Source organism: Genypterus blacodes, unplaced genomic scaffold (assembly GCF_046128005.1).
Source record: "Genypterus blacodes isolate CSIRO-AG114 ecotype Tasmania unplaced genomic scaffold, CSIRO-AGI_Gbla_v1 ptg000133l_1, whole genome shotgun sequence".
NCBI classification, from domain to species: domain Eukaryota; kingdom Metazoa; phylum Chordata; class Actinopteri; order Ophidiiformes; family Ophidiidae; genus Genypterus; species Genypterus blacodes.
In genome coordinates this window covers 3,168,004-3,194,529 of record NW_027466935.1, presented here as the reverse complement: position 1 = coordinate 3,194,529, position 26,526 = coordinate 3,168,004, and the positions used below count along the sequence as shown (strand labels likewise).

The 26,526-nt window shown below is 40.8% G+C and overlaps 3 protein-coding genes and 1 pseudogene across 4 annotated transcripts; 2 read left to right on the top strand and 2 right to left on the bottom strand.

The window, feature by feature from the left end:
- Positions 1–29: 29 nt before the first annotated feature.
- On the bottom strand, positions 30–4,523 carry LOC143011040 (cytochrome P450 2B4-like; annotated as a pseudogene).
- Positions 4,524–7,199: 2,676 nt separating this feature from the next.
- On the bottom strand, positions 7,200–11,221 carry nadk2 (NAD kinase 2, mitochondrial). Of its 2 annotated transcripts, none has more exons than XM_076164206.1 (13): positions 11,124–11,221; positions 10,395–10,611; positions 10,180–10,268; positions 10,020–10,108; positions 9,773–9,854; positions 9,313–9,396; positions 8,865–9,004; positions 8,632–8,725; positions 8,426–8,521; positions 8,174–8,229; positions 8,034–8,087; positions 7,788–7,911; positions 7,200–7,693 (listed from the first exon to the last, which is right to left on the bottom strand). In XM_076164206.1, the coding sequence occupies exons 2-13, from the start codon at positions 10,608–10,610 to the stop codon at positions 7,555–7,557; spliced, it is 1,263 nt and encodes a 420-aa protein (XP_076020321.1). In that variant the 5' UTR covers position 10,611; positions 11,124–11,221; the 3' UTR covers positions 7,200–7,554. The 2 variants fall into 2 exon arrangements, with proteins under 2 accessions (XP_076020321.1, XP_076020323.1); XM_076164208.1 differs by having other exon boundaries at positions 10,395–10,632; positions 11,124–11,193.
- A 1,525-nt stretch (positions 11,222–12,746) lies between these two features.
- On the top strand, positions 12,747–20,140 carry LOC143011226 (excitatory amino acid transporter 1-like). Its single transcript, XM_076164031.1, has 9 exons — positions 12,747–12,885; positions 12,993–13,130; positions 16,096–16,300; positions 16,424–16,466; positions 17,288–17,568; positions 17,665–17,898; positions 18,455–18,649; positions 18,832–18,966; positions 19,930–20,140. Exons 1-9 carry the CDS (start codon positions 12,747–12,749, stop codon positions 20,138–20,140), a joined length of 1,581 nt encoding a protein of 526 aa, XP_076020146.1.
- Positions 20,141–22,262: 2,122 nt separating this feature from the next.
- LOC143011243 (sepiapterin reductase-like) lies at positions 22,263–24,425 on the top strand. Its single transcript, XM_076164057.1, has 3 exons — positions 22,263–22,674; positions 23,142–23,432; positions 23,559–24,425. Exons 1-3 carry the CDS (start codon positions 22,356–22,358, stop codon positions 23,747–23,749), a joined length of 801 nt encoding a protein of 266 aa, XP_076020172.1. The 5' UTR covers positions 22,263–22,355; the 3' UTR covers positions 23,750–24,425.
- The last annotated feature ends 2,101 nt before the right edge of the window (positions 24,426–26,526 follow it).

Genomic DNA, 26,526 nt, shown 5'->3' with positions numbered 1-26,526 from the left:
ATTTTGATAGAAAAAAAAGATACATGATACCCGAGTCAAAGCGTCTTATTTTTGAAAACACTTTGGGTTTTGAAATTGTCAAAGTAAAAACAGTCTTGGATGTTCAATTATATATCACAAACTGTATATATAAGAAATATAAGAACAATTGTTATGACTCAGAAGTATTGATATTCTGTTAACAGCTCTGTCATACATATATATGGACCTTAAACATTTAATCTGTTCATTTTCTACTTTTGATTCAAGATTTACGTGCCATGGGCATATATGGATATATATGTATATTGTAAAAAAATGCAACCCTTGATTTACAAAAGATCAACTCCAACATCTGTCAAATACTGAGTGTTCAATGAGTTAAAACATGTTGGAGCACGTTAACTAATCTAAAGCACATTTTCATGATGCCTGTTCCAATCTACAGTCATAAAGACTCACACTGTAACTCGTAATGAAAAATAAGTCTGATATGAAACATTAGCCTCCTCCTTCCTTTCACTGCGTACTTATTTCAGTCTCTTTCCTTCCTACCTTTACTGATCCTCAAAGGCTCCTATGCACAGGTAAAAGATTAATAAGGATTTAAATTCCAATGTGAATTGTAAGCAGAGATACAAAACAATCTAAATAGATATATAAAGATAATATTTCAGAGCATTGCATGATTGCATGATGATTATGCCTGGTAGTCCTTTATGATACTGCCGTTCGATTGATCCTCTAAGTCGGGATAGGTTCTTTGAATGGAGAGCCAGGGAGTCACCGAGGAGTGGCAATGATCTGGTACCTGCGTGGCACGTTGGCGAAGCTGCTGAACTCTGGGTTGAGGTCTATGCTGTCTGGGCTTCCAGGGCAGGAGAAGGTGAAATGCTGCAACAGCGACACTATGAAGATGAAAAGCTCCATGCGAGCCAGAGACTCTCCAACACAGCTTCTCTTCCCTGAGAGGAGACCGCAAACAAAACACTGTGTGTGGAGAAATGCCCTGAAATGAGATGTGATTTGATGAGTTCATGAGGTCGTATTTTACCTGCAGCAAATGGCATGAATGCAGGATTTTTCTTGAAGTTGCCATTCTGGTCCAGGAAGTGCTGGGGGTTGAAGGAGAAGGGAGTCGCCCACTGCTTTTCCTCCTTCAGCATAGAGTGCAACAAGGGGATGATCACTGTGTCCTGTTCACACAACATGAGACCAAAGTCAGTAATGTGTAGTTCAAGCATCTGTCTGGGCAGTGCATGTTTGTAGATGGCATGGTGTTACAGTCACGGGGGTTGTGTGTGTGTGTATACACACACACAAACCAACCTGTTACAGCCACATAACTATCTGCCGTTGATACTTTGCCACATGGCTTCTGTCATAATCTAACTTTCTGCATTTATCATCATGTTAAACTCTGTGCTGTCTTGATATGAAGGTGACAATGACTCTTGGGTACCTTGGGGATGGTGTAACCTCTGAAAGAGACGTCCTTCAGTGTGTAATGAGGGATACTGAGGGGGACGACATCCAGGAAACGCTGCACCTCATGAATGACAGCGTCAGTAAAAGGGAGGGATTTCCTCGCCTCCATTCTGACTGTAATCTTTGGTCCAATCGCCTTGTCAATCTCCTGTTGCATTTGCTCTGGGGAAGAAAAACATCAAAGCTAAAGACTTGCTCCTCTCGAGGCATTGAAGGCTGCATGGTCAGACAGGCTGACAGCTGCATATATTCCAAATGATCCTCTAAGTATTATTGAGACCAGGTCAAAACAGACAATGACAGCCTTCTGAGGGGACCTACCCTGGATGAGGGGGTACTTGATCAGGATCAGGAGGGCGTATCTGATAGTTGTGCTGGTGGTTTCTGTTCCTGCCAGGAACAGATTCAGCACTGTAGACAGCATGTTGTCCTGATGGAATTCCGTTTTAGGATTGTTCTTCTCCTTAGAGGACAAAATGGTTACAGCGCTGTTAGGTTGAAAATACTAAAAAACAATACAATCAGCTAAATTAGGCTATAAGCTACATAACATGGCAGATTTTGGTGTTTCTGTGAGTTTGACAGATTGACTTGAACAGTCTGGTAATGCTGTTTTTAATGGAAAATGCAGAGATTTAGCATATGATCTTATAAATAAGGTACTGAATAATTAAGGCATATTGTCTCAAGATTTTTCCAACCTGATCTATCGCATGAGGAAGCAGTCAATGTAGTCTCTCAGAGCTGGAGTCAATTGTGTCCTGGTGCTCTTGGATCTTTGTCTTGATAAATTCTCATATTTCTTCTATCTGAGCGAAAACGGTGTGCTGGTGGGCGGGCAAACGCTCCATGAGCCAGGGAAAGACATTGAACATCTACAGGAGAGAAGCAGAGGGAACCAAGATGAATTCTTTAAATTGGTCAGTGTATATTGATGTGAATCTTCCATCATCATTTCATCTACCAACTGACAGACACACAGTGATCTGAAGGAAACCTACCACGCCCCGAGGACTGCTGGCAAACTTTAAAAGTTCAGAAATGATGTTGAGGAGGCGCAGGAACTGCTGGTCTTCATCGGTGAAGCCCTGACCGAACACCATGCAACAGATCACGTTGGACACCGTGCGACTCATGATGAGACTGGGATCAAAGGGAAAAACCTGGACGAGGAGGAGGAAGACTATAGTAAAGACTTGTTGCCTTGAAATTGGGGTCATCCTCTTCTTCTGGATCTACAACTTCAACAACAATCATCTTAGCTGCACACTGGTGATGGTTGCACGTTTGTAAGATCGGTGCCTTGGTTTTTGAGAGACATGCTAAACTGCAAACAAATGCACAATCTTGCAATGTTCAAGGAAAAACATCCAGTATCCACATCCCAACTCAAAATTCAATCAACTCTTCCTCGGCCCAAATCCCACCCTTCAACATCATTTCTTTACTTTTTGGAATATCCTGCACACAAACAGACAGAGATCGTGAACTCATGACTTCCTTTGTAGGCGCATGATAAACTCAGGGCTGGAGGGGTAAAGGTTTATAGAGTCGAATGTAGAACCACCACTGGATAGAACAGCTGCACCTTTTAATACCAACTACTATTTTAGGTGGTAAGATCTCTGATGATCGCTGAGCCTTTGAGTTTCAAACCCAAGTGACCTCATGTGAAGGTTTAGTAACTACTCACAACAATACACAGACGAGTTAAAGTCATGTTGAATTATATGAGGGTAGCTTTAGTGTGTTATGTAACAGCTTGCTGTCCTCAGAGATAAGGATTAACCACCGGAGCAATCAATACACTTTACACACGTGTTCTGGATTTATGACTGGGACCTATCGGAGCCAATATTTGTTTGTCTCCACCACATGCATGTAAAGTGTGAGGTGTCTTTATTTCTTAAAAATATGTATTTGAAATGTATCCTCACACCTGCCGAGTTTTTGGTCACTTTACCTTTGAAAGCATTCACACATTCTTCCAGGTGTTTGCTCTCCTCCTGTATCCACTTTTCCATTCCTTTGCGTCCCATCCCAAAGTCTTTGAGCGTCATTAATGTGAAACGTCGCAGCTGGCGCCAACGCTCCCCATTACTGATAGCCAAACCTGACAGAGCGCAAGAAATAAAGCTTGTTGTCCTTTTAAGAACAATAGAAACATGGCATCCTGATTCCTGCCTGCAGTACCGTAGCCCCTGGTAGCTTTGATCAGAAAGGGCACCGGCCCTCTGCCAGTGAAGTCCTCTGCATGGTCAACCAGAGCCTCCTTCACTGCGTCATATCCAACCAGAACAACTGCCCGCCTCCAGCCCAGGTGCACCGTCATCACAGGGCCATACTTTTCACTGAGCTGGAGCCAGACATGAAAGCAAGAGACGTCTTTGTTAGCAAACAAGTGGATTTTGAGTCCACCTAATGGCATCAGCAGGGAGTGGTGGCAATGATATGCATCAAAAATTAAACACATGATAGACAAACAATATGGGAAAAATGAACACAAATGTATACAAAGAACATAAATACGCAGCATTTACATTCCTTGATAAACATGCATTACAATTTACATCAGTCAAGCTTGTCTATGAATTCATAATAATTCATATAAAGACTTTTCACAATTCTACTGTTAAATATTACACCGCTTCAATTTCATTCCGAGCAATGCAACATAAATGATGAAACTCTCACCTGGATGAAGCTTTTAAAGGATCTGTGCTTGTCCAGTTGTGGCAGGTTCCCGAACAGAAGAAGGCCCTGGGTCCTGGAGGTAAATGACTCTTCGTGCTTGTTCTCACACTGAAGAGCCACAGCAGAACTAAGATCAGCCCGGCCAGGATCAGCGTCACAGAAAGCTCCATAACTGTCCTCACACTTTCTCTTTCTGTTGTCTCACAGCTGGGCGAGGCTTTTGTAGCTTGCAGCCGCTGTCAGAAGTAGTGATGTGTCCGTTCGTGTCGAGGCTTCGAAGCGTGTGTCGAGAAATCCGGGAAGACTTTTTGCGAAGTGCGTATCGAAGTTTGTGTTGGTCATGTATGTGGTGACGTTCGAAGCCTCGCGCGCGCGATTCGAAATATGGCAATATTTCGCAATCGATTTCCCGCTGTCACATTTTGTGGTCTTGGGACTTTACTGCGCGTTTGTGAGCGAGGACCCAAAATGTCACTGCGGACGCATCAGTGGAGTTCCAAACGTACCTGGGTGAACCAAACATTGTAAGATTGGAGAACCCCCTAGAGCAGGGGTGGCGAACCTGCGGCTCTTTGTCGGCTGACGTGCGGCTCGGCTCGAGTGCTCACTGGTTTTTCTCTTGGTGTACAGAATATTCATATTGTAAAATAAACATCTAAAATGCATATGCCTATATTTGGCCTTACAGACAAAAAGCTGTCCGATTTTAATGTCATGTTTATTCGTACGTATTTTGTCACCACGCGATCTTCACAGAGGTCTTTAAGTAACGGTAATGTTCCAAACATGAAACATTCTAATCTGCGCAGTCTCAGAGTGGCAGCAGCTACTGACAGAATCACCGTGGGTGCAGGAAAGCGTAAAACTAAACGAAAATATGAGATGAACACGTTTTCCGCTGCTGTCTCTGTCTCCCGAGGCCGTCTGGTTATGGGATGGGCCGGTCTTTTGTTTACAGTTTGAACACTCTTTATTAGTTAATCTTTAAGCACCCGTGTGGGTTAGCATCATTATCTTTTGTTTCTAGTTCTTTTCCCATCAAGTCATGGGTTGTCTTCCTGTATTTTTTCTTTCTTTCTGTGGGTGAGTGAGGGAGTTGTATTTGGATTTATTCTTATTCTCCGTCACCTCTTCTCTATGTGTTGGGATGTGTTGTGGCTCTATGAGCTGGACTGGACTGGTTAACCACTCTTGATTAATTCAATTCAAAGCTTCACACACCAAAGCCATCGCGTCATTATAATCACGCTGACTGTTTTACATTTATTGTCCACTTGATGGCACAATAGAGCAAATGAGGCACCGTGAAGCTTAGGCGCCTGAGTGAACCAATTGGAAGGAAAGCTTCAGTGCTTCATGAAGCTTCATCTCGCCATCACTAGTTAAAACATGTTAAAGTTAATAATTCACATGTCATTTTATAAAGTTGATGCTTACCTGCTACTGCCATCCCATGTGATGATCAGGGAAGGCATGACTGAAAGGGTGAGCAAGGCTTAAATGAACAGGTGAACTCAATCAGGTAAATGACTGAACAAAGGAGGGAGAAGAACCAATCAGTGCTGAGGAAAGGATAGGAAAGAAAGTGAGAAAAGTGAAGAAAAGTAATGTCAGAATAAAAGCAAATGGAGATCTTTACTACAATCGGTAAGATGCACACATTTTCTGATTAAATTCGATTCAGAAAGTATACAATATGAGGTCTGATTGATTTTGTTCTGATGGAAACACTACTATATTATGATTAATATAGGGAAGAACCAATTATTCTCTCTTGTGGGTCCGAGTCCCAGGAGCAACACAAATTCAACAGAAATAAAAACTGTTAATGTGTCTAACTAATCTAGGTACGGGTGACAAACAGTCATGTATTATTATACTCATTTATTTAAACACATTAAGGTTTGTAAAGCTTTGACACATTGACAACCACACCAAACTCGGGCCTGCAGAGGGATTGAACCAGAACTGAACCTTCCAGCAGTGCAGGATGACTTCAGAAAACATTTTTAAACTTGAACGGAACAGGCTTGTTAGGTATTGGCAGAGGTATGCACTCTAATGAGAGCCATTCTAGTTGATTTATGACTGGTTTCATACCTACAGCAGCACTCAGTACCCCGGATATATTTCTCAGTCAGCACACCGTCCCTGTCACTCTCAGTAAAAGGAGTCAACAGACACAACATTTATCAAAACACACATTAGAGCATGAACCTATTCCAAGTGTTTACAGATGTTTATACCTTAGAGGAATAAAACACCGCCCCCCCCCCCCATGTGCTTTGAGCACCAAAGAACCAAAGATTCCCTCACAGTCCCAGACTGTCGTTATCAATTTGGAGAAAATTGAAATTACTATCTTTTTAGGAATTCTAGTAATGTGTATCATTAAGGCAAAGTGTGGATCTCATTAGTAGCCAGTAGATCCACATCAATCACTGTTTAGTGGCAGAATCCAATCTTAAATGGAGAAATATCTTTCATATCAAAATGCTGTCTTGAACGTGACATTCCTAAGTAATTTACAGACTAGTCTTGCAGACGAAAGGTTGATTTGGAATCAAATGAAAATATTAACAATCTAGATAACAGGATGCCGATTACAAAACAAAAGGCAACAACTGATTTGGGGAGAAAGGTAAATCACAGAAGGAAGCAATGGGGCCTCATAGATCAATATTTCTTGCATTTTGCATACCTTAAACTGTGGAATCTCATTCATCTGGGACATGTAACTCCTTTTGTCTGAGGTTAAAAAACAATATTGTGAGTGCCAATGGAGGTATAGTGAGAACAAACAGAGGGCATGTGTTTTAAATGTGCTGGGCTTTTGCTGAGCCTTCTTTTTCTAGCTTGAAGTATATTGTTTCATTTATTGTATATTGTCATCTAACTTGAGGACGACGTGTCAAAAATGTATTAAAGCCATTCCACAGAGAGATATGTGTGTCCTGTGTGCTCACTACGTTTACAGGAGGGCAAGCTGAGCAGACCTCTCTGACCCGGCCCTCTTCAAATAAATATAACATTCACCCTTTTCACCTACTATGTGTTATCATAACTTTGCTTTACATTATGTGCACTCAAATCAATTCAAACAACTTGAAGAATGGTTGGTTTGTATCACCACTTGTGAATTTCATGTTTACCTATGAACCTTTTCCAGTGTGAACACTTTTAATGAATCACCCAAATGTTGTGAATTTGTCCTTGTGGACAGATTACAAACTAATTTGTGTGGAGGCACAGCTGATGAATGAGGCCCAATAATACCAAAAACAGTTGCACAGACTTTAAACCTGTATTTCCCTTCTACTTTTTCAACATTGTCGACTGTGAGAAACCAAGTAGCTTCACTGTGTGCTACACACGTGTCGGGCAGCTGGTCTGTCAACTCTCCAGGACGACTGTACGGAGCTGATCTCCCTCACTCATGCTGATTGTAGCTATGGCGCCGTCATTGAACTCAAAGGAAGTCCCACCATCAACCACCATGCAGGCATCCCAACATCGAGACCGCACACACACCCTGCAGGAGCAGAAGCAAAACATAATCAACATGCAGTGCAGCTGGAATGACAACTTGACTGCTTTGAGTGAGAGAGAGGGGAAGAGTTTCTGACTTGTTGGCAAAGCCTCTTTGACGACTGCAGGAGTAGACTCTGTTGGCGATGGGCTCCCTGATACTGAAGAACAACAGGTTGTGATCTGGACTGAAAACCAGAGAGTTGTTGTATTCGGCAGTAACTGAACAGAAACAGAAACAATGAGAACATTTTCCATTATAATACAAATATAAAATCAATATATATAATAAATGACAGAACTTGGTTTTTGCTTAAGAAAGACTCCACCTACACCAGACTCACCCTTATCGATAAATTCCGAATTGAGTTGGATATCTAGACTGGAACGGGACTTTCCTGGAGGGGTGGAAGAACACGCTTGGTACAATTGGTTTTGGTGCAACAAATTTGACAGCACAGATTAAACCCAAGAATATACATACCAATCTTTAGAACGCCCTCAACAGATTGTTCAGCAAGATTATTAATGTTATAAGACCTGTGGACACCAAGGAATCAAAGACATGAATGGATTTAAAGTCAAGTCAATAAGTTAAGGACAGCTCCCTCACACTTAACACTCAACCTTCACCATCAGAGTGAATGTTTAACAAGGCAAACATTCAACGACTACAACTACCCACTTTACTAGTCTAACATTTAAAGTTAAACCTTAGAGACATTTTAATCTGTACCAGGCTTTGGATCCTGTTCCTGTGCAGATGCTGAGGCCGGAGCTCTTCTGCTTCTCCCACGGGCCATCGTCCACAGAGATCTCATAGTAGGATGCCCTACAGAATGAGAGGTTACCATGGAGATAAGATTCATGCTTCACCGGGACGGATAGTGTTCATGTTGAGACGGAGTTCGGTACGTTGGATAGGCTGGATGAAAATGGTACCTGGAGGACAGAGACTCTCCGATGAAGATTTCGTTCAGGCCTCTGACGGGAAGTAGACGGGGTTTGGAAAGGCGTTCGTGTAGCGTTCCCGTTCCTGATGTAAACGAACAACTGTCAGATACCAGAGAATCACCTTTCTAAATAGTTTCTGAAGATATGCGTTATATTAATCTACAAACATCAGTTAATGCCAAAGCACTACTGAGTCAGACAGGAGAGCGGGGGGGTCGTACTCTGCTGCTTGTTGGTGGTGGTGATGCGGTGAGCTTGGCTGTGTTGCTCCAGACTCAGCTGCTGCTCATGTAGGTCGACTGGAGTGGGATTGATGCCTGTGCCCTCTAAATGCAGCCGGATCCTCTGCCGCCACAGCCACCTGAACACCGAAGTGATGTGAGGACAGCGAGATATGAAACAGTCACTTAGGTCTGTCGTGTAAAAACTAAATGGTTATCAGTTGGTCTCTGTTACTGAGAACATTTTTTCTTTCTGGAGTACTTCTCTACAGTACATGTCCTGTTCCCCCAGCTCTGTAGGATGGAAGACTGTACGGAAGTTTAACAACAGAGCAACAAAGGCAAACAAACCCGAGAAGTGAAGAGTTCAAACCAAAATCCTCACAATACAGAGCAAAGTCAACCTGCAGAAGAACATTTAGATTTACCATGGGGGAAAAATACACACCTGAACTCACCACGACAGAGTTTCTCCAACGCGTCTGGGAAACCATGAGTGTACTGTACAGGAAGACAAAGATGACCTTCTGACCTTAAGTTGGAAAAGGGAGCAATGCATTGAATGAATGTCACACACACCATCAACATCCAGCAAGTCAGAAAGCCCTCCAGGCAAGGTGTGTTTAGGTGCTTTAACAAACCATGGCATGTTAGGAACCCCGGTGAATCTACTAGTCCCACTACCATTTCATTGCCGATAGAGACCCTATTTGGATGTTTTGGGCAAGTAAATACTTATTTCTATCCACTGCATTATGAGATACTGTATGTGAACACAACTCAATCGAAGAGGGACGACATACAGTGACTTTATTCTCTTGTGTGTTAATATTTCAATCCCCTCCCCTTATTTTGTACTTCTTTAAACCGTATGACCTTTTAAACGTCTAATTTGTTCACCATCTTACCTCTCAGGGTCAGTGTTAACTCCAACCACAGGCTTGTCCTTGCTTAACACCTTACTGGCAACAAGAAGCATCGTCCCATCACCTAAACCAAACAAACAATGAGACAAACACTATTAGTCATTATACATGAAAGGTTCCACTCAACAGGAAATCACAGAGCATTAAAAACTAAGAGGAAGGGGAAGTAAGGAACGGAACATAAGACGTCAACATTCCTCCAACAATTCAAACAAGTAAGAGCTCCCACCTCCAGCAGAGATGATGGCGTCTGCCCACTGCACCACCTCTTCATCGTACTCCCCTCTCTTCACCACCTGCACCTCAATGCCTTCTCTCCTGCAAACACATGTATGTCAACAGCTGCACAACAACAAAGAAGAATGTTTGTCCATAGGCAGGAGGCTTACTGTAAGCTCTTCACAATGTGATCCACGCTGTTAGTGTGGATCTTGTGTCTTTCCAACAGACCGCTGTAGCTGGAGCCATTCAAAGCGAGCTAAAAATAATAATAACACAAACTGAAAAAACTGGAAAAGGAAGGAAAGGAGCACAACTTGTGTTTGTTGTATGTATGTTTTGCATGGAGGTCACAAGTATGTCAGCGGGCAGGTTCCAGTCTTACCAGCTGCTTTAAGTCTTCCTCAGAGAGTCCTGCATAGCGATATCGTTGCTGTTCAAACTCATACCGTGTAGTCTTTGTCACAACCGCTACCTTTGCTGGTTTGAACCCAGTGGCGGGCTGTGATGAAGCGTGGAGCGCACGACCTGAGCTCCCATGTAGCAGAATGAATGATCGATTCCCAAGGCGGATCAACTTCACCACTGACCGGAGAGTCATTCTTACAAATAAACACAAAAAACTACGAAATCAATTAATGGTCCATTTCAGGCGTCTTGAATGAAGTCGTGCGTGCTCGGCGCTACAGTAAAGTAGCAGCCGTGCTGCGTCATGTCAGTCAGCTGGCCAGATGTAGCTCCATTCACACACTTGGTCCGAGAGCGACAGCCAAAATAAGTCACACAGCCAGCTGTCAACAAAGGTCACCGGGTCCTCTTACTGAAGTCACCCGGGAAACGCCTTTACGTTGTTAGCTTAGCATTCTTAGTTTCCGTATCAGCCCAGTAAATGCATAGCTACAGTCGGCTAACTAAGCTTGTATTACTTTTCAGGTTAAAGCTAACTTGCGTGTCCACTTTAGCTTACAAAGCAAAACGTAGCTAGCACATTGCTTACGAGTTGTAAATGGAGAGTGCTAAAATTACAACTTCCGACTGGGTTTCTAGAGCCACAGGCCGACAAACGTTCGTGTTTAAAATTGTTTGAAACTTGTTTAAACACGAGATAACATACATGTACAGGTGCGGAGTAAACGACGATATTAGGGAGGAAAGTCTGCAGGACGATCAAAGCCACGCCCCCATTAACGGGAGAGTATGGATAGTCTCTTCTTCTGCTGTTACCGCCGCCACTTCTCCCCGAGCAGTAGAATTATCGCCCCCAAGCGGTACTTTATAGGGACTGTACTCTACTCTATACTCTATCTATCCTGTAGTCATGTTTTGTTGTTTGTGTCAAAAAATGTTCAACTGTCATCTCATTTACCAGATGGGAACTCCAATAGTATATAGAGCTGAGTTGTAAATCTGTTTATTTACCATTACATTAGATTTTTAGGAGTATTTGTGTGTGTGTGTGTGTGTGTGTGTGTGTGTGTGTGTGTGTGTGTGTGTGTGTGTGTAGATAGATAGATAGATAGATAGATAGATAGATAGATAGATAGATAGATAGATAGATAGATAGCATCCATGTGATCAAGGCAATGTACTGTATCCCTGCTGCTGGTCTGTCTTGGCCCGAACCCCTCCAGCCAGCAAATCACAAAGAGTGTATATGGGTACAGGTTCAATAATGTATTAATGATCAGCCACATGAATGACATCATCCATTAGTATAACATTTGTTCTATGCTTTTGAAAGGCTATGAGACCTGATTTGAGGGGTCTTGCTAATTATATTAAACGCAAGGGAATAAGCTGTACTTTTTTCAGCAGATTATAATAGGCTTTGTGGTGTGTCATTTACTCTGCGGAATTACTTTGAACTGTTACACATCCCGAGTGAGACGATGTGTATCATATAATGGCAACTAACTCAAACTCCAAACTGGTTGTTTCCATATATTGTGTGTAAAACTTTATTTTGTTGAAGACAGTATTTCATAAACATATAGACAACACACAAAAAAAAAATGTCTTCAGTTTGAAACAATACATAGAAAAGGAAACAGAAAAAGAGGCTCTCATCTGAAACTTTGTTTCAGAGTTATTATGGGAGATCACGTACTAATTGACTAATTGCCCCCCCCCCCACCCCCACAACCACCCACACACACATACACATCTCCTCTCTCTTTCTCTAACACCCCCTCCCCTCTTTCTGTCTTGCTCTATCTCCCTCTCCCTCTCCTCTCTGGATATCTCCTCACCCACTTTTTTGAATCACAGTCTGTAAAAGAGAGCATTGCGTGCATGCTGCTTCACAGAGTTCCATTTCCTTGACTCCCCTCTGAGTTCCTCTGAGCTCAAACCACAGACCAGCTCTTCTACCGCTGCATCACTGCTGCTCTACAGGCCTATAGATCTACTCGTATTTGAGGAGGAATCAGAAGCTGCCGGAGGTATGGAATAACCAAAATCTACTTTCCTTTTGTTTTAAAATGTATGTGAGCACTATTTGTTCAGATTGCTATGTAAGAAACGGAATCTTGCAGTTTGGTACTTCTATAATAAAGTAGCAGTAACTCTTAAAGTACTTGATTGCGGTAAAAGTCCTGCATCCAATAGTCAACAAAACTGAAAAGTATAATATAAATATTAGTCAAATTTGAAATTACAAGTAAATAAGTGTTTCAGTGGAGCTTTTAGCATTTAATGCATTTGCACCAATCCATACATTTTGTTTCATTACAGCAGGATGCAGCGTCTAAGGGAAAACATTCACATACGCACCATGAAGGCCAAAAGGAAAGTGGAAGAGGTTTCTAAAGATGACATCCAAGCTTTTCTCAAGAAGAATGCCTTTGTGCTCTTCACGGTGGCTGCAGTTGTTCTAGGTAGGGATTCTGCTCTTTGTCCACAAAATCTGCGGAAAATGAACACAGCAGCAAATTCGTTTGTCTGTTTTAATTTCTATATATAATGTAAAACATTATATTTGTAGGTATTATTCTGGGATTCACACTCCGCCCCTATAAGATGTCCTATCGAGAAGTGAAGTACTTTTCCTTCCCTGGAGAGCTGTTAATGAGGATGCTTCAGATGCTTGTTCTGCCTTTACTCGTCTCCAGTCTGGTAACAGGTACATTACAATCATCGATTTTAAAAATGTGGAGAATATTATCATCTATATCTGAATCACAATAAACAGTGATAGACAGTGCTGATAGTGGAAACTAATGCCTAATGATGATGAATGAAGAGCAATATTCAAACAAAGAAGGATGTATTAGTATACTGTCAACAAAAACAGGACAACAATCCTCTCTGAATGAAAAAATTAATATAACATAATGTAGTATCTATAATTAACCTTACAAGGAACATTTTCATATAAAAGGTGTTCTTGTGTTCATTTTTTTATTTTTGACAATTTGATGATTCATTTCATTCCTCCATGTTTATTATACGTCAGGTCATTTCATCTTTGCACACAAAATATATTGGTGAATGGTAGTGTGGTAATCAAAGAACAAACACAAACCAAACGGTTAATCCGTAATAATCAAACCTTTAAAAAAGACCATCATTAGTCATTTTGCAATTAGCTTAGAAATAAGTACAACAATCTAATACATTCACTCTCTCCTCTGTATGTGGAATCTGCTCCATTCCTTAATTTGCCCTGCTGCTGAGAACTGATTAACAACTCATCCCAGCTGATTTCAGATAAATTTCATTGAAAACATCACAAGTGGGGTTAAAAAGAGCTGCTAACAAAACAAATTCTTCTCTTTTTTGTATTTCTTTGAATGTGCTAAACTGCCTAAACCTCCTGCTATGGCCAGAAGACAGAGCTTGTATTTTTTTTTTCTTTTCTTTTATTACCTTTTCTAGATACATTTATTCAAATACATTTACAGTATATACATCTATATATGAACCTCTCTGCACAGGGACATGTGTCTTTTCTGTTCCTCGCTAAAGCCTTGGACTCACTTACTATATAAGTGTTTGAAATCAATAGGCAGATGTCATGATGGAGGTTTGGCTGTTAATCTCATTGACCTGTACAACTCACTTTGTTTTGGTAGATGGGTAATCCTATGCAATGCAATGCTTAGCACCATTACCTCACAGCAACTGTCCTTGGGGTTCCATCCTGTGCTGGCCCCGGCCTTTCCAAGCCTAGGCCTGTTCTTGTAATTAAAAACATTTTTTGATCCCAAACCTCAGTGGGGGAATCCTCTGCCCAGACCGGCTCAGAGCCAGCACAGTCCCTTGTGCTTTATTTAGTAAGATAACAGTCCTTTTTAAACAAATTTCTTGGACACATTGAAATTGGTTTATTACTTTTACTTTCTAGAAAAATACCTGGATCTGATGGGCATCAACATTTAATGGGTTCCTCCTTGTCCGTCACACCACCATATTTTATCAAAATATCAGTTTTAGAACCTTATGTGTAATCTAATGATCAAACATCGACAACAAAAAGAATAGCAAGACTTATAATGTCATGAAAGCATCCTTGGTTTATGTTTGGTCTTATACTGGCTTTTGTACCGATACTGATTGAATGTCGGAATCAGGCAGGTTGTCATCATTCCACATGGCTTTGCTCCAGTATTGAGCAAAGTGGTCACTGCGCATCTATATGCTGTATATGACGCTTCATCAAAGCTTTGTACGCCATGATGGTAGAGTTCAAGTGTTCAAGTATTCCTAGGAGGAGGAGGCGGAATGCCTTACAGCCAAAGTATCAGTTCAAATGTCCCAGACCCTCAAACAAGTGAAGTTTAAGTCACAGTATGCAGGATATAGGTCTCCACCATAGAGACATTAGAAGCCATCAAATCATTTGAAAGAAATAAAACACCTAGGCCAGAGAGATACTTTTGGTGATGATATCACTTGAGTTCTTGACAACGTAGAATAATGGCCCTATTTGTTTTCAGCGCTCATTAAATTTGGAATTAAATTCTCATTTAAATGGATGTTTTATTTCTTGGCTAACACTCTAGTATTTCAAATCCCTGGCTGTAGTAATTACTAATGGACAGCAATCTGAATATTTTCCTTTTGGCAAAGGCAACCTGTCAAGGTTGGCCTCTGTCTCCTCTCCTCCTCATAATTGCTGTCGACCCACTACTCATTGCCTTAAAGCAAAATGAGGACTTTCTGGGTATAGAGTTAAGAAAACGTGAGATCACACCATCTCTATTTGTGTAATACTTTACTTCTACTTGAAAAATGCAAACAAGATATGGTTAGATTGTCACTCACAGCATTTAGTTCAAGTTAATCAATGATGCAAACAAAATGTCTTGATATTGTCTAGATAAGGAGCATAGTTGAAGAACATTGTTAAGGAGTTTAGTTAAGGAGCATAGTTAAGTCTGTCTGGCTTGTAAAAAGACTTCCGGTTAGGATGGTCTTGTGTTTACTATTTCATGGCTCCATCAGCAACCTTCATCCGACCCTGCTTCCCGCTCCTCAGAGCATAAGTAAGGGCTTTGTGCTGGCCTTAAACATGGCTCACCAGAACCATGAGCAAGGAACGATCAAATAAGACACACACAGGGTGTTTCTGATTACTAATAAGATAAAAGTGAAAGTGCTGTTTATTAATTTCTGTGTACTGCTCATTGTCTCAACTAGTAAATATTCTACTCTTGTCCACTCCCTTGTAAATTCTGTCTAGACCCAAACCCAGAAGACAAAGAATGATCCCCTAAAGAGCCTTCCCATACAGGGATAAAAGGAGGAGACCTGGGGGATTCCCTCAGATTAAACAATAAAGTGTCATGAAGATATAACAAAATACTTGCTAACCCAGCGCAAGCACACCGAAAGGTTAACCTTGACTTTATGACCAGTGGTTTTAACTGCATTAATTCCATAACACAATCAATACAAAATAACAAATGCTCTTAAAACTTTGAGTAGTGTGGTGTTATGCAAGGCTAATTTGCTTCATTTTACATAATCTTCATTAAGGTTGTTAAAGAGGCAACTTCATTACAGACATTGTCACTGTTATGGCTTTCTTGTTTTTAAAAACATGTTTGCTGATGGATGTCCTATTTCCGCTCTTGTTTCAACAGGAATGGCTGCTTTGGACAGCAAAGCCTCTGGAAAGATGGGCATGAGAGCTGTCATTTACTACATGACCACCACCTTTATTGCAGTCTTCATTGGTATCATAATTGTCCTCATCATCCACCCAGGGAAAGGATCTAAGGAGGAGTTTGGAAAGCAGCAATTTATAGAGCAAGTCAGCCCTGCGGATGCCTTCTTAGATCTTATCAGGTAAGGTGACCTACATATGGGAGTAAGGTCATTGTGAAATAGTGGATTGATGATGTTCAAAAGGTTTGACCTTCACTGGCTCACATCTACAACCTATCAATGCTCAATCATTTCTCATTTCAGAAATATGTTTCCACCAAACCTGGTCCAAGCCTGTACACAGCAGGTGAGCCTCATAATTAACTACAAATGCATTCCCTGAAGATTGCAAACGCTGAAAAAGTCTAAAAAATGCTTGAAAGGTCTTGAGTGCTTCTTGAGTGTATATGTTAAAACTGAGAATGCCAACAAAGAATATTCCATGGGATCAAAGGTCAAGTCAAAAAAGTTCCATTTAGGTAGCCATTGAGTGTTTTTAGTTTGGCTTATGGTTGAGTTTATTGGGTTATTATGGGCTAGCATCCAATACCATGTGGATTCAATTTGCTGAATTTGTGATCTGGCACAAGATTGACAAACAGCTGATCCATAAGAAAGGTTAAGGGTCACCACCATATTGGCATTCATCATTAATTAGATAGTAAAACAACCAAAAAATGCTACGGGGAAACAATTACAGAATGTGTTAATGCAGTCTCATGAAAGTCTCTCTAAAAAACAACTGCTCCTGACTACCAAAAGCGGTGGCAAGATGAGAGAAAGAAAAGTGTCAGTACACTAGCAGGAGCCCCAGCACACTGGAGTTGGCTACAGTAAATAATGGCCGGATAATGTACTCCCAGCCGTTTGAAGTGTGGTGTTACGGATCACTTATCGAACAAATGTGTGAAATGTGCGGAAAGGAGCCGTAGAGCCTGTGCATGATGTTAAGCTGACCTTTACCCTTCTGGAGTCGTAGGATAGTAAGGCCAGGATAAGCAGAGTGGTTTAGCTTGTCCCCAGGGCCATAGCTGTCAAACTTATCACAAATAACTATCATGTGATTATTGATGGTGATTTTGGTTTGATTTAGGTTACATTTTTTTAAATTGAATTAATATCTTCCAGTTCAAAACCAAGTATGGAAAGCGGACAGTGGTTGTGACGGTGACGGTGAATGATACCATCTTTAATTCGACGAATGGCACACAAGAAGTCATGGAGATCACCCGGGAGGAAATGATCCCAGTGCCAGGTCAGGTGAATGGGGTCAACGCTCTTGGGCTGGTGGTCTTCTCCATGTGCTTCGGTCTGATAATTGGCAACATGAAAGAGCAGGGTCAGCTCCTCAGGGATTTCTTTGACAGCCTCAATGAGGCGATCATGCGCCTGGTTGCCATCATTATGTGGTAATAGTTTGATTTCAGTGTTTAGTCAAATATTAATTAATACCACCGTTACTGTATCTTCTCCATAAATTTGCTCATTGTCTCCTTCCCACTTAGGTATGCTCCGATTGGCATCCTATTCCTTATCGCAGGAAAAATTGTGGAGATGGACGATTTGACACAAATGGGTGGCCAGCTGGGCATGTATACCATCACAGTTATCATTGGTTTGTTGATCCATGGCGTCGTTATTCTGCCCACTCTCTACTTCGTCATCACTCGGCAGAACCCCTTTATCTTCATTGCTGGGCTTCTGCAAGCCCTTGTCACAGCCCTGGGGACCTCCTCCAGGTAAGTCATATGGTACCGATAACAAACCTCACACACCAAAAGCAGTACGAAGGAGTTAGCTGAAGCCAGTCAAAGGCGAAAATAATAGGGCACACATGTCAGGTGAATATAAATCTGATGATGATGGGAGATGTGGGAGTCATTTGTCAAGGTGTGCATCAAAACCCCCCAAATTACGGGGTTTGTTCAATGCAAACCTGTTGATATATGACGCTGAATGAACAGGAAATTGGAGGAGGGAGGTGCAAGAGAACAATATGGCGGGAGGTAGATGAGGGAGAAGATATTACAATCAAGTAGTAAATGACAGATGGGTGTAGTTTCAGGCGGGGTCTCTCTCCCGGAATTAAGGTATGGGAAACGGCATCAAATACAAGACGAGCAGTTATTGAACAGAATTTGCAAAGACGCAGTTGTTGTTTTGTAGTTTGCTATTAAAGACATTCATCCATATGTTCCAGCTGCAGCTACTCAAATACATTAGGTTGCAACTCCTGATTCAAACATGTAATTGCACATCATACACTTGATTTGATTGTTTCTGTTTCATCTCCAGCTCGGCCACCCTGCCTGTCACGTTCAAATGTCTGGAGGAAAACTGCAGAATTGATAAAAGAATCACACGTTTTATCTTGCCGGTGGGTGCCACCATCAACATGGATGGGACGGCTTTGTATGAAGCCCTGGCAGCCATCTTTATTGCCCAGGTGAATAACATGGAGATGAATTTTGGTCAGATCATCACCATCAGGTAAGATTAGGATTGTTTTGCTATCAATAAGAATCTCTGTTTTAGTCATTGACACACATTCCATTCTGCAAAGAACTACATTCCTTTTATGAATATGGATTTTAAAAATGAGTGGAAAAGCCCCAGTAACAGGCCATTTTGTATTGTTTATTTGTATGTTGGTGTGCTTCCACTCAATTAAGTATTACAGCAACTGCAGCCAGTATTGGAGCCGCTGGCATCCCTCAGGCAGGTTTGGTCACCATGGTGATTGTGCTGACCTCTGTCGGGCTTCCTACAGATGACATAACTCTCATCATTGCAGTCGATTGGTTCCTGTGAGTACCTTCCCCGAGCATAAGTATGACATGACAATTTCTTATCTGAGTCTAAATCCATCCCAAACAGCACTGTGTCACACGTTTGTCCAACTGTGTGTCTCCTCCTCGCATGAGTCCTCTGTCATTTTAGAGGTCAAAAGCAGCTCCTACAACCTAGTGACATAATTATCATTTCTCCCTAGAGTCTTGCTCTACATCTTTCTTTTTGTATTGACTATTTTCTGCAAAGAGTTTTAACATAGAAACATAATTAGGTTTCCCAAATTAATAATTTCAATTAGAATACCCTTCCCTGAAATTACTCCGCTAATTGGGGTAATAAGGAAAATACTACTTTAACTGTTAGAATGGACCACATATGAATGTCTTTCAAAGTCTCTATTGATGAAGACAGGCCGTTCTGTCACTGACTAAACTTAAGTCTCTAATAGAATTAAGTGTATCTGTCAAATTATACATGCAGGTTTTTCTGTGTTGTTGGAATTTGAATGATGTTCATGACCTTCATGCAGACAATGGTAAAGGTTATTTTACATCTGGTATATTGGGTATTTTTCTTTATTTTGATTTCATTGAATACATACCTCAATGGAGATTTCTTGCTATGACCCAACTACAGTTTGTTGTATCTTTCTTGATGTGTTATTTGACGAACGTACACATTTATTAGTACTCAATAGTGACTCAAAACATTTGGCTTTTAACACAAGTCTACAGTACATTCATCTCTTCCATGACCTCCCCCTTTTTATACAACAACACAAAATTAAATTCCCTGTGGGACTTTTATATAAACAAAGCTAGAATTTTTAAAACAACTTTTATAACTAAACTAAATTGTATAATCAAACATTTGGGACTAAGTTGAATGTACATTCATTGCAGGAGGTGATAGTCACTCAGCAATCGTTGTAATATTTTGTCATTTCAACTCTAATCCTTTTTTCTCCTTGGGTGTAGTGACCGTCTGCGAACCACAACCAATGTTCTGGGGGACTCAATTGGCGCTGGCATTGTGGAGTTTCTGTCTCGACATGAGCTCCGCAGCAAAGACGTGGAGATGGGAAACTCAGTGCTCGAGGAGAAGGAGCGGAAGAAACCTTACAAGCTCATCTCGCAGGAGAGTGAATTTGAAAATGACAAACATGTACACACTGAATCACACATGTAGTTCCATCTTTACATCAACTGAATCTGTAAACATACTGTAGGTGCTTTCACACCAAAGGTTCAGAACTAAGTCAGGAACTACTGTACCTGTAACTATTCTGATTAGGAACTGTGTGGTTGCTACATTGAGTTCATGGCTTGGATTTGCTCCGCAATTCAAGTGCTGCGACGATTATGGAAATAAGTGCAAGTGTTGTCAGTCCTGCTTCAGCCACATTATTCCCACAACACAAACACACAACGTATGTTCTGGTGAAATGTTCTCACCCAGAGGGATTGTGCTGTTGTGTAATATCAACAAAAGAGCCATTGTTGTTCCAGAGCAGAGTTCATTGTGTTGTACTGCTTACTGCGCTGTCTGTTGGAGTAATTCATATTGCCAGTATAAGTATTTTTGTTTCATTTTGTGGTTCACCTGGGGTAGCTTGTGTCTGACCAGTCATCTAGTCTGGTTTTGGTGAGGTACACCCGGCACTTCCTTGAACACCAGAACAGACCTATTCCACAGAGGGAACTACTACTACACACAGCTACTAAAAGTTTTAGGAACTATAGAAATGAAATTGTTCCTGGTTCCTGTGGTGCAAAACCACTTAAAGTTCTTGAGCTCCTGGATAGGTTCCTGAAAAATGCCTGGGGTGTGAAAGCACAAGTACACACAGGCACATACACACTCACAGCTGCTACTGTTAAAGTGTGCTTTTTTCTGTTTTCTCAACTTGATTTACACACAAACCCATACATTAGTTTATTTAGCCATTATTTTTTATAGTTGGTGGCTCATTGCTGAGGTTTAACTTAGATTTGTTTTGTGGCACTTGGTGAAAAGGTGTGAAAACCACTGCTTTAAAAATATTTAAAAAATAATAAATAATATAAAATAGGCCCACACTTTTTTTTATATTATATGTTTTTGATCTTAACTTTTAATATGTAATTTCATATGGAGCCATAGATATTGGTAGGCTTTGATGAGAGACTAAGGTGTGGGTAGAATTACACTTTTAAAAAGGGCATGTGGCAACTACATAGCCATATTTATCAGAATGAACATTTTATGAGGAGGTCTCTCTCACTTACACACAGTAAGTGAGAGAGATACATACGCCCTGTATGTAAGCATGGAGCTTAACCACATACACACACATGCATATGCAAAGTAAACACACACACATACGGACAGACAAACATCTGCTGTTAGCCATGACCCATGTTTTAATATTTGTCTTTGATTTCAGTATTTTAATGCAGAACATATTCAAGACATGACTGAGGTTTAATGACTTTTGTTAAACACTTAAATAGTTTTTGTTTAGAATTAATTATAACTAGAAAATGAGCTTTTCTTTAATGCCATTTAATTGTGCGTATCAGTCGATAATTCAGTGGTTTAAATTAATCAACAGCAACTCCTAGAAATTGTATGCAAAAAGCTCACGGTCAACATTTCATCTGGATTTGTATCTGACAGCAGAAACTAAAGCAAGATTTACTGAAGTGGTTATATACAAGCATGGTTGAGATTTATATCATTAAGAAAGGAAACTGAGGTCAGACCGCCCACAAATCCTTGTTTAAAAAATGACAATTAGAATATCAGATTCTTCAACAATTGTGTTTTATAAGAAAGGGAATTATACATGCATTTTAGTTGCAATTTGGTCTGGATTCAGATGAAATTGCTCCATATTGGTAAAAACCACTGTTGAACTGTTAATGACAAATAAAGCAATTAGGTCTTGATATTATCATGGCGATTTCTTCTCTTCTTCCACAAACCCTCACATCCTTTCTGCAGCACAAGTTTCAATGCTCTTCCCATCCAAGTAAGGATTAGAGGTCAAATACAGATAATATATTTCACCAGAGAACTGTGGGATCAATAAAAAAAGGTTTTGGCTTGTTTGGCCTTGGTGGCTGTATTTATTTATGAGTGTCATTATTTGGAGGCAACACATACACTAAATAAAGTTAACAATGCAAACAGACTTAGTTGATGAGTACATTCATAAATCAAGTTGTTTCATTATTCTATTTTTGCTTTTTTTAAATACAATGTTAACCAGTAGATGGCGATAAGGCAACAAAGTAAGTGTAGAGAGGGAAGAAGAAAAACAGGATATACGTACCAGCTAGATAAACTGCGAGTCAGCTGCACTTGTTCCTATCAGGATCTCGCTCACTGTCTGACCATACACACACACACACACACAGCTATGCAGTCCAGTGAGGTCAACGGGAAAGACTTCGGCCGTGCAATGTGCATTATCACCGGAGCCTCCAGGGGCTTGGGCCGCACGATATCGAAGGACATGTCCCTGCGTATGAAGCCGGGGTCGGTGCTGGTGCTGGTGGCTCGCTCCGGTGACGAGCTCCAGGCTGTGAAGCTGGAGCTGGAGGCGGCCAGAGAGGGCGTGCAGGTCCGCACTGTGCAGGCAGATCTCAGCCTGATGGACGGAGTAAAGAGCGTCATCACGACGTGCAGAGAGGCGGCATTGAAGGACATGGAGCACCTTATACTTATCAACAATGCTGGTAAGAGGAGACGTTAACTGTGGTGGGAAAAAATGAATTTATTAAAATACAATATCTTTAAATTATATTTTGTGAAACATTCAAACAATACAGCAAATTACAAACAACTGGTTATATTGGTGATCGCAGCAGCATTCAGTGCTGCCACTACATAAGTAAAATGTTAACATAGAAGCAGACATAAGCATATGTGTAGTAACACATATGGTGCCCCACACAGGGAAGTTCTCAGGAACGGTGGTGACCCATATAGAACAGTTACAGATGTTAGCCACTCTGATCTTTCTATCTATGTAATAAACTATATAATGAAGAATATTCTGTCTGATTTGTAATCGTCACAAGGTACAGTTGAAGTTTGATTATCTTACTCTACTTTATATTATCCTTAATCTCTTTTCTTTTATATCTGAGATTCAACATTTGCTCCTCATTTTGATGTAAACAGTGACTCGTCTCCGCCCTAGCTTCTCTAGGTGATGTGTCGCGTTTCGCCAAGAGCTTCACCGACATGAGTGAGGTGAATGCCTACCTGTCATTCAACGTCAGCTCAGCCCTGTGCCTCACCTCCAGTGTCCTGCAGGCTGTTCCACAGTGTCACGGTCAGCGGCGCACTGTGGTCAACATCAGCTCGCTGTGCGCCCTGGAGCCTTTTCCCTCTTGGGTGCTGTACTGCACTGGCAAGGCTGCACGAGACATGATGTTCAGTGTTATCGCCAAAGAAGAGCCTAATCTCAGGATACTCAACTACGCTCCAGGTGGGGAAATGTTAATCACATGTACATGCCAGCCCAACAAATATTAATCATATTTTTTATCTGTTGATTTCTATTGTAACTATATGTTTATATGCATATTAATTGTTTGTTTGGTTCCTGACCCAGGGCCACTGGACACAGCAATGTTTGCAGAGGCTAAAAGCAAAACATCTGATCCCGGTGTCAAAAAGGCCTTTTCAGACATGTTTACTAAGGGTCAAGTGCTGACCTGTGAGGCCTCCTGTGCCAAGCTGATGAAGGTGCTACTTCAGGACGAGTACACCTCAGGAGCTCACCTGGATTTCTTTGACCTGTAGAGGACTTTAGCAGTAACTGTATTAGGGTTGTCACAGGACCAAAAGTTTGACTTTGATACTGATACATGAATTTGATACATACTGTTAGTAATAAGTTTGATACCATTTTGGAACAGAAAACACCTTTAAGGTCATCAAGGCTCATTTCCCACAAGGCCTATGGGTAGAAATGTAAGCAATTGATTAAAAATAGTTTCCATAATATATCCAATAACTTGCTAGTGTGCATGTTTCAAGGCAATTAAGTTTTCGCTACCTGTGACAACCTGAATCTGTATCAATTTTGCATTGGGACAAATTGTTAAAATATGTGCCTTGACTTGAAAGATTTCTATTTTTAATGACTATAATTCAAAGTTTTAATTGAAGAGGATGAAGCCATGTATCTACAACAGGGGTGCCCAATATGTCGACCGGTCGATCGCGAAGGCAATGTGGGACGATCGCATGGCATTCCAAAAAAAAGTTGTTTTTTTTTAGCATATCGTTCAATGTTAGCCGACACCGGCAAGTACGCCGTTGCACACTCGGCCAAGCCGGCATCATCTAATGGTCTATTAGATGAGGTACTACAAGTAATAAATCAGAACTCAAATACACGGTCCCCCCCCCCCCCCCAACAACAACAGTTAGTGATCTCACTTCCCAAGGGATTCCTGAGTGTTGTTTTTGGAATTTGTCATCAAATTGTTGTTTTCATTTATGTATAGATAAATAAAATTGAAATCACTGCTTGGTTTTTTTTGCATGTCTCAGCTTTTTTGGAACTGGATTTAGTATCATGAGGATTAATACCTGAACACCTGGTTATGGTGAACAACTACATATGGATTTTCATTTTAGACAGGAATTGGCTGTGAAACGGTACCCACGGCAACAATACCATTACAGCATGATCAGGGGTTGTTGGTTTTCTCATTAGTTTTCTCCACCTTGAGTTCAGGAGTCCATGTCACCTCCCCAGCCATGCTGTCAGTTCAGTTTAAACAATTAAGACGGTTGACAGCTGTAGGCTGAACAAAGACGTTAAAAGAGGTAAATATGTGTATATACTTGACGCTAACACTTCAGCAGTTGCTGGAAAGATCCTATCTCCACCTAGGCCAAATAGTGTTTTGTTAAGTTGGCTCATATTTAAAAAAATTGGGCTCGGGGTGCAACATGTGTACAGTTGGAACCTGGACAAAAACATTGTCATGATTGATTTTGTTCCTTCAAAAGATTAGGGCCTTAGATCACATCCATCAAGAAACCACTCTGGAAACTCACAAAGGAGTTACATCCACTGAAAGTCTCTCTTTCACTTGTCAATGTTGTAGTAACAGTGCAATCACCACAGAAAATAAAGTTTGTTCGCACACCTCGGTCGACATTTGACTGTCATCTGTGTTATTGAAAATTGCGTTTTCATCACTAACAGGTATGGAACATTTGCCTCCACAAAAGAAAGCATACTCCTCAGGGAAGGTTAGATGTTGAGCTGTAGTTGGCCTGAATGCCTGGATCAAGAGAAGGTTGAGTCAGTATGTAAGGACTGTGGTACAAAGTCTGTTTCTAGAGAATGATTGATCATATTTAGCAGAGAAGTGCTGATTGAAGGGAAGACTTCCTTGAGCAGCCTTGTTGGGTTTAGGTCTTAGAGACAGGTTGATAATTTAGCTGAGGACATTGTTGAAAATAGTTAACCCTTGTAATGTCCCCGGGGTCAAATTGACCCCACGGACCATACAATACTAAAAAGTTAAGATAAAATGTGTTTTCTTTCATCAACTGGTCTGAAATTTATAGGGGTTGTTTGATATGATGCTCTTCGTGATTAGAAGAAATTTTAAGTCATTTGATAGAATTTTGGGTATTTTATTGAATTTTTGACTCCTTTGCTCCTGGGGTCAAAATGGTGCCGAAGCACAAAGTGATGTATTGAGGCAAAAAGTCACACCCTACTGCTCTCCAACACATTTTTTATCTTGTATGTTTGATGTGTGTGGTCAAGCAATGGTTATTTAATAATGGCACAACAACAGGAGGTATGGGCAGCATGCAATGCCAGGTCCAAAAATGTGCATTTTTTGGGTGCGGCAGAAGCCCAAATCCCTGGCTTACTTTACCTACTTTTATGTAAACAAGCGCTATTGGCCCTAAATTCTAAAATTAAGGGACATTTTTGTGGTAATGAGTTGGACTGGAGTTAGACTAAAGATGTAACACAAAAATGTATTGAAAAATTATTCTTTATGCTTCAAATAACAGTCAAACCATTTCGGGGTCAATAGGTGTTAGTATTTGCTCTCATTCAAAAAATTCCAAAAAGTAAAAAACGGCACCCTCGCTAAACTCCAATTCATGTCAAATAGTCAAGATCATATCAAATATTTCAAAAACATTTTTTTCCCACTTTTTAAACTCAAAAATAGGGTATATCGGATGTAAACAAGGCCTTTTGGCCCTAAATTCCAAAATAAATGGAACAATTTGTGGTGATGTGATGGACTGGAGTCAGACTAAAGCTGTGACACAAAAAAAATTGAAAATTTACACTTTATGGTTTAGATAACAGTCAAACAATTTGGGGTCAATTTGACCCCAGAGGGCCTTAGGTGTATGTAACACAGGAGGACATTACGAGGGTTAAATTGGGGAGAAACTATTGTTTTCAGAGTGTACATTGAACACAACACATGGTTGAACAAGACTAGACAGACAGTCCTGTTAGACACAGACGTGGGGATGCCTTCACAGAGTCAAAGAGTTTATCTGCCCGCACATACAGTACTTCA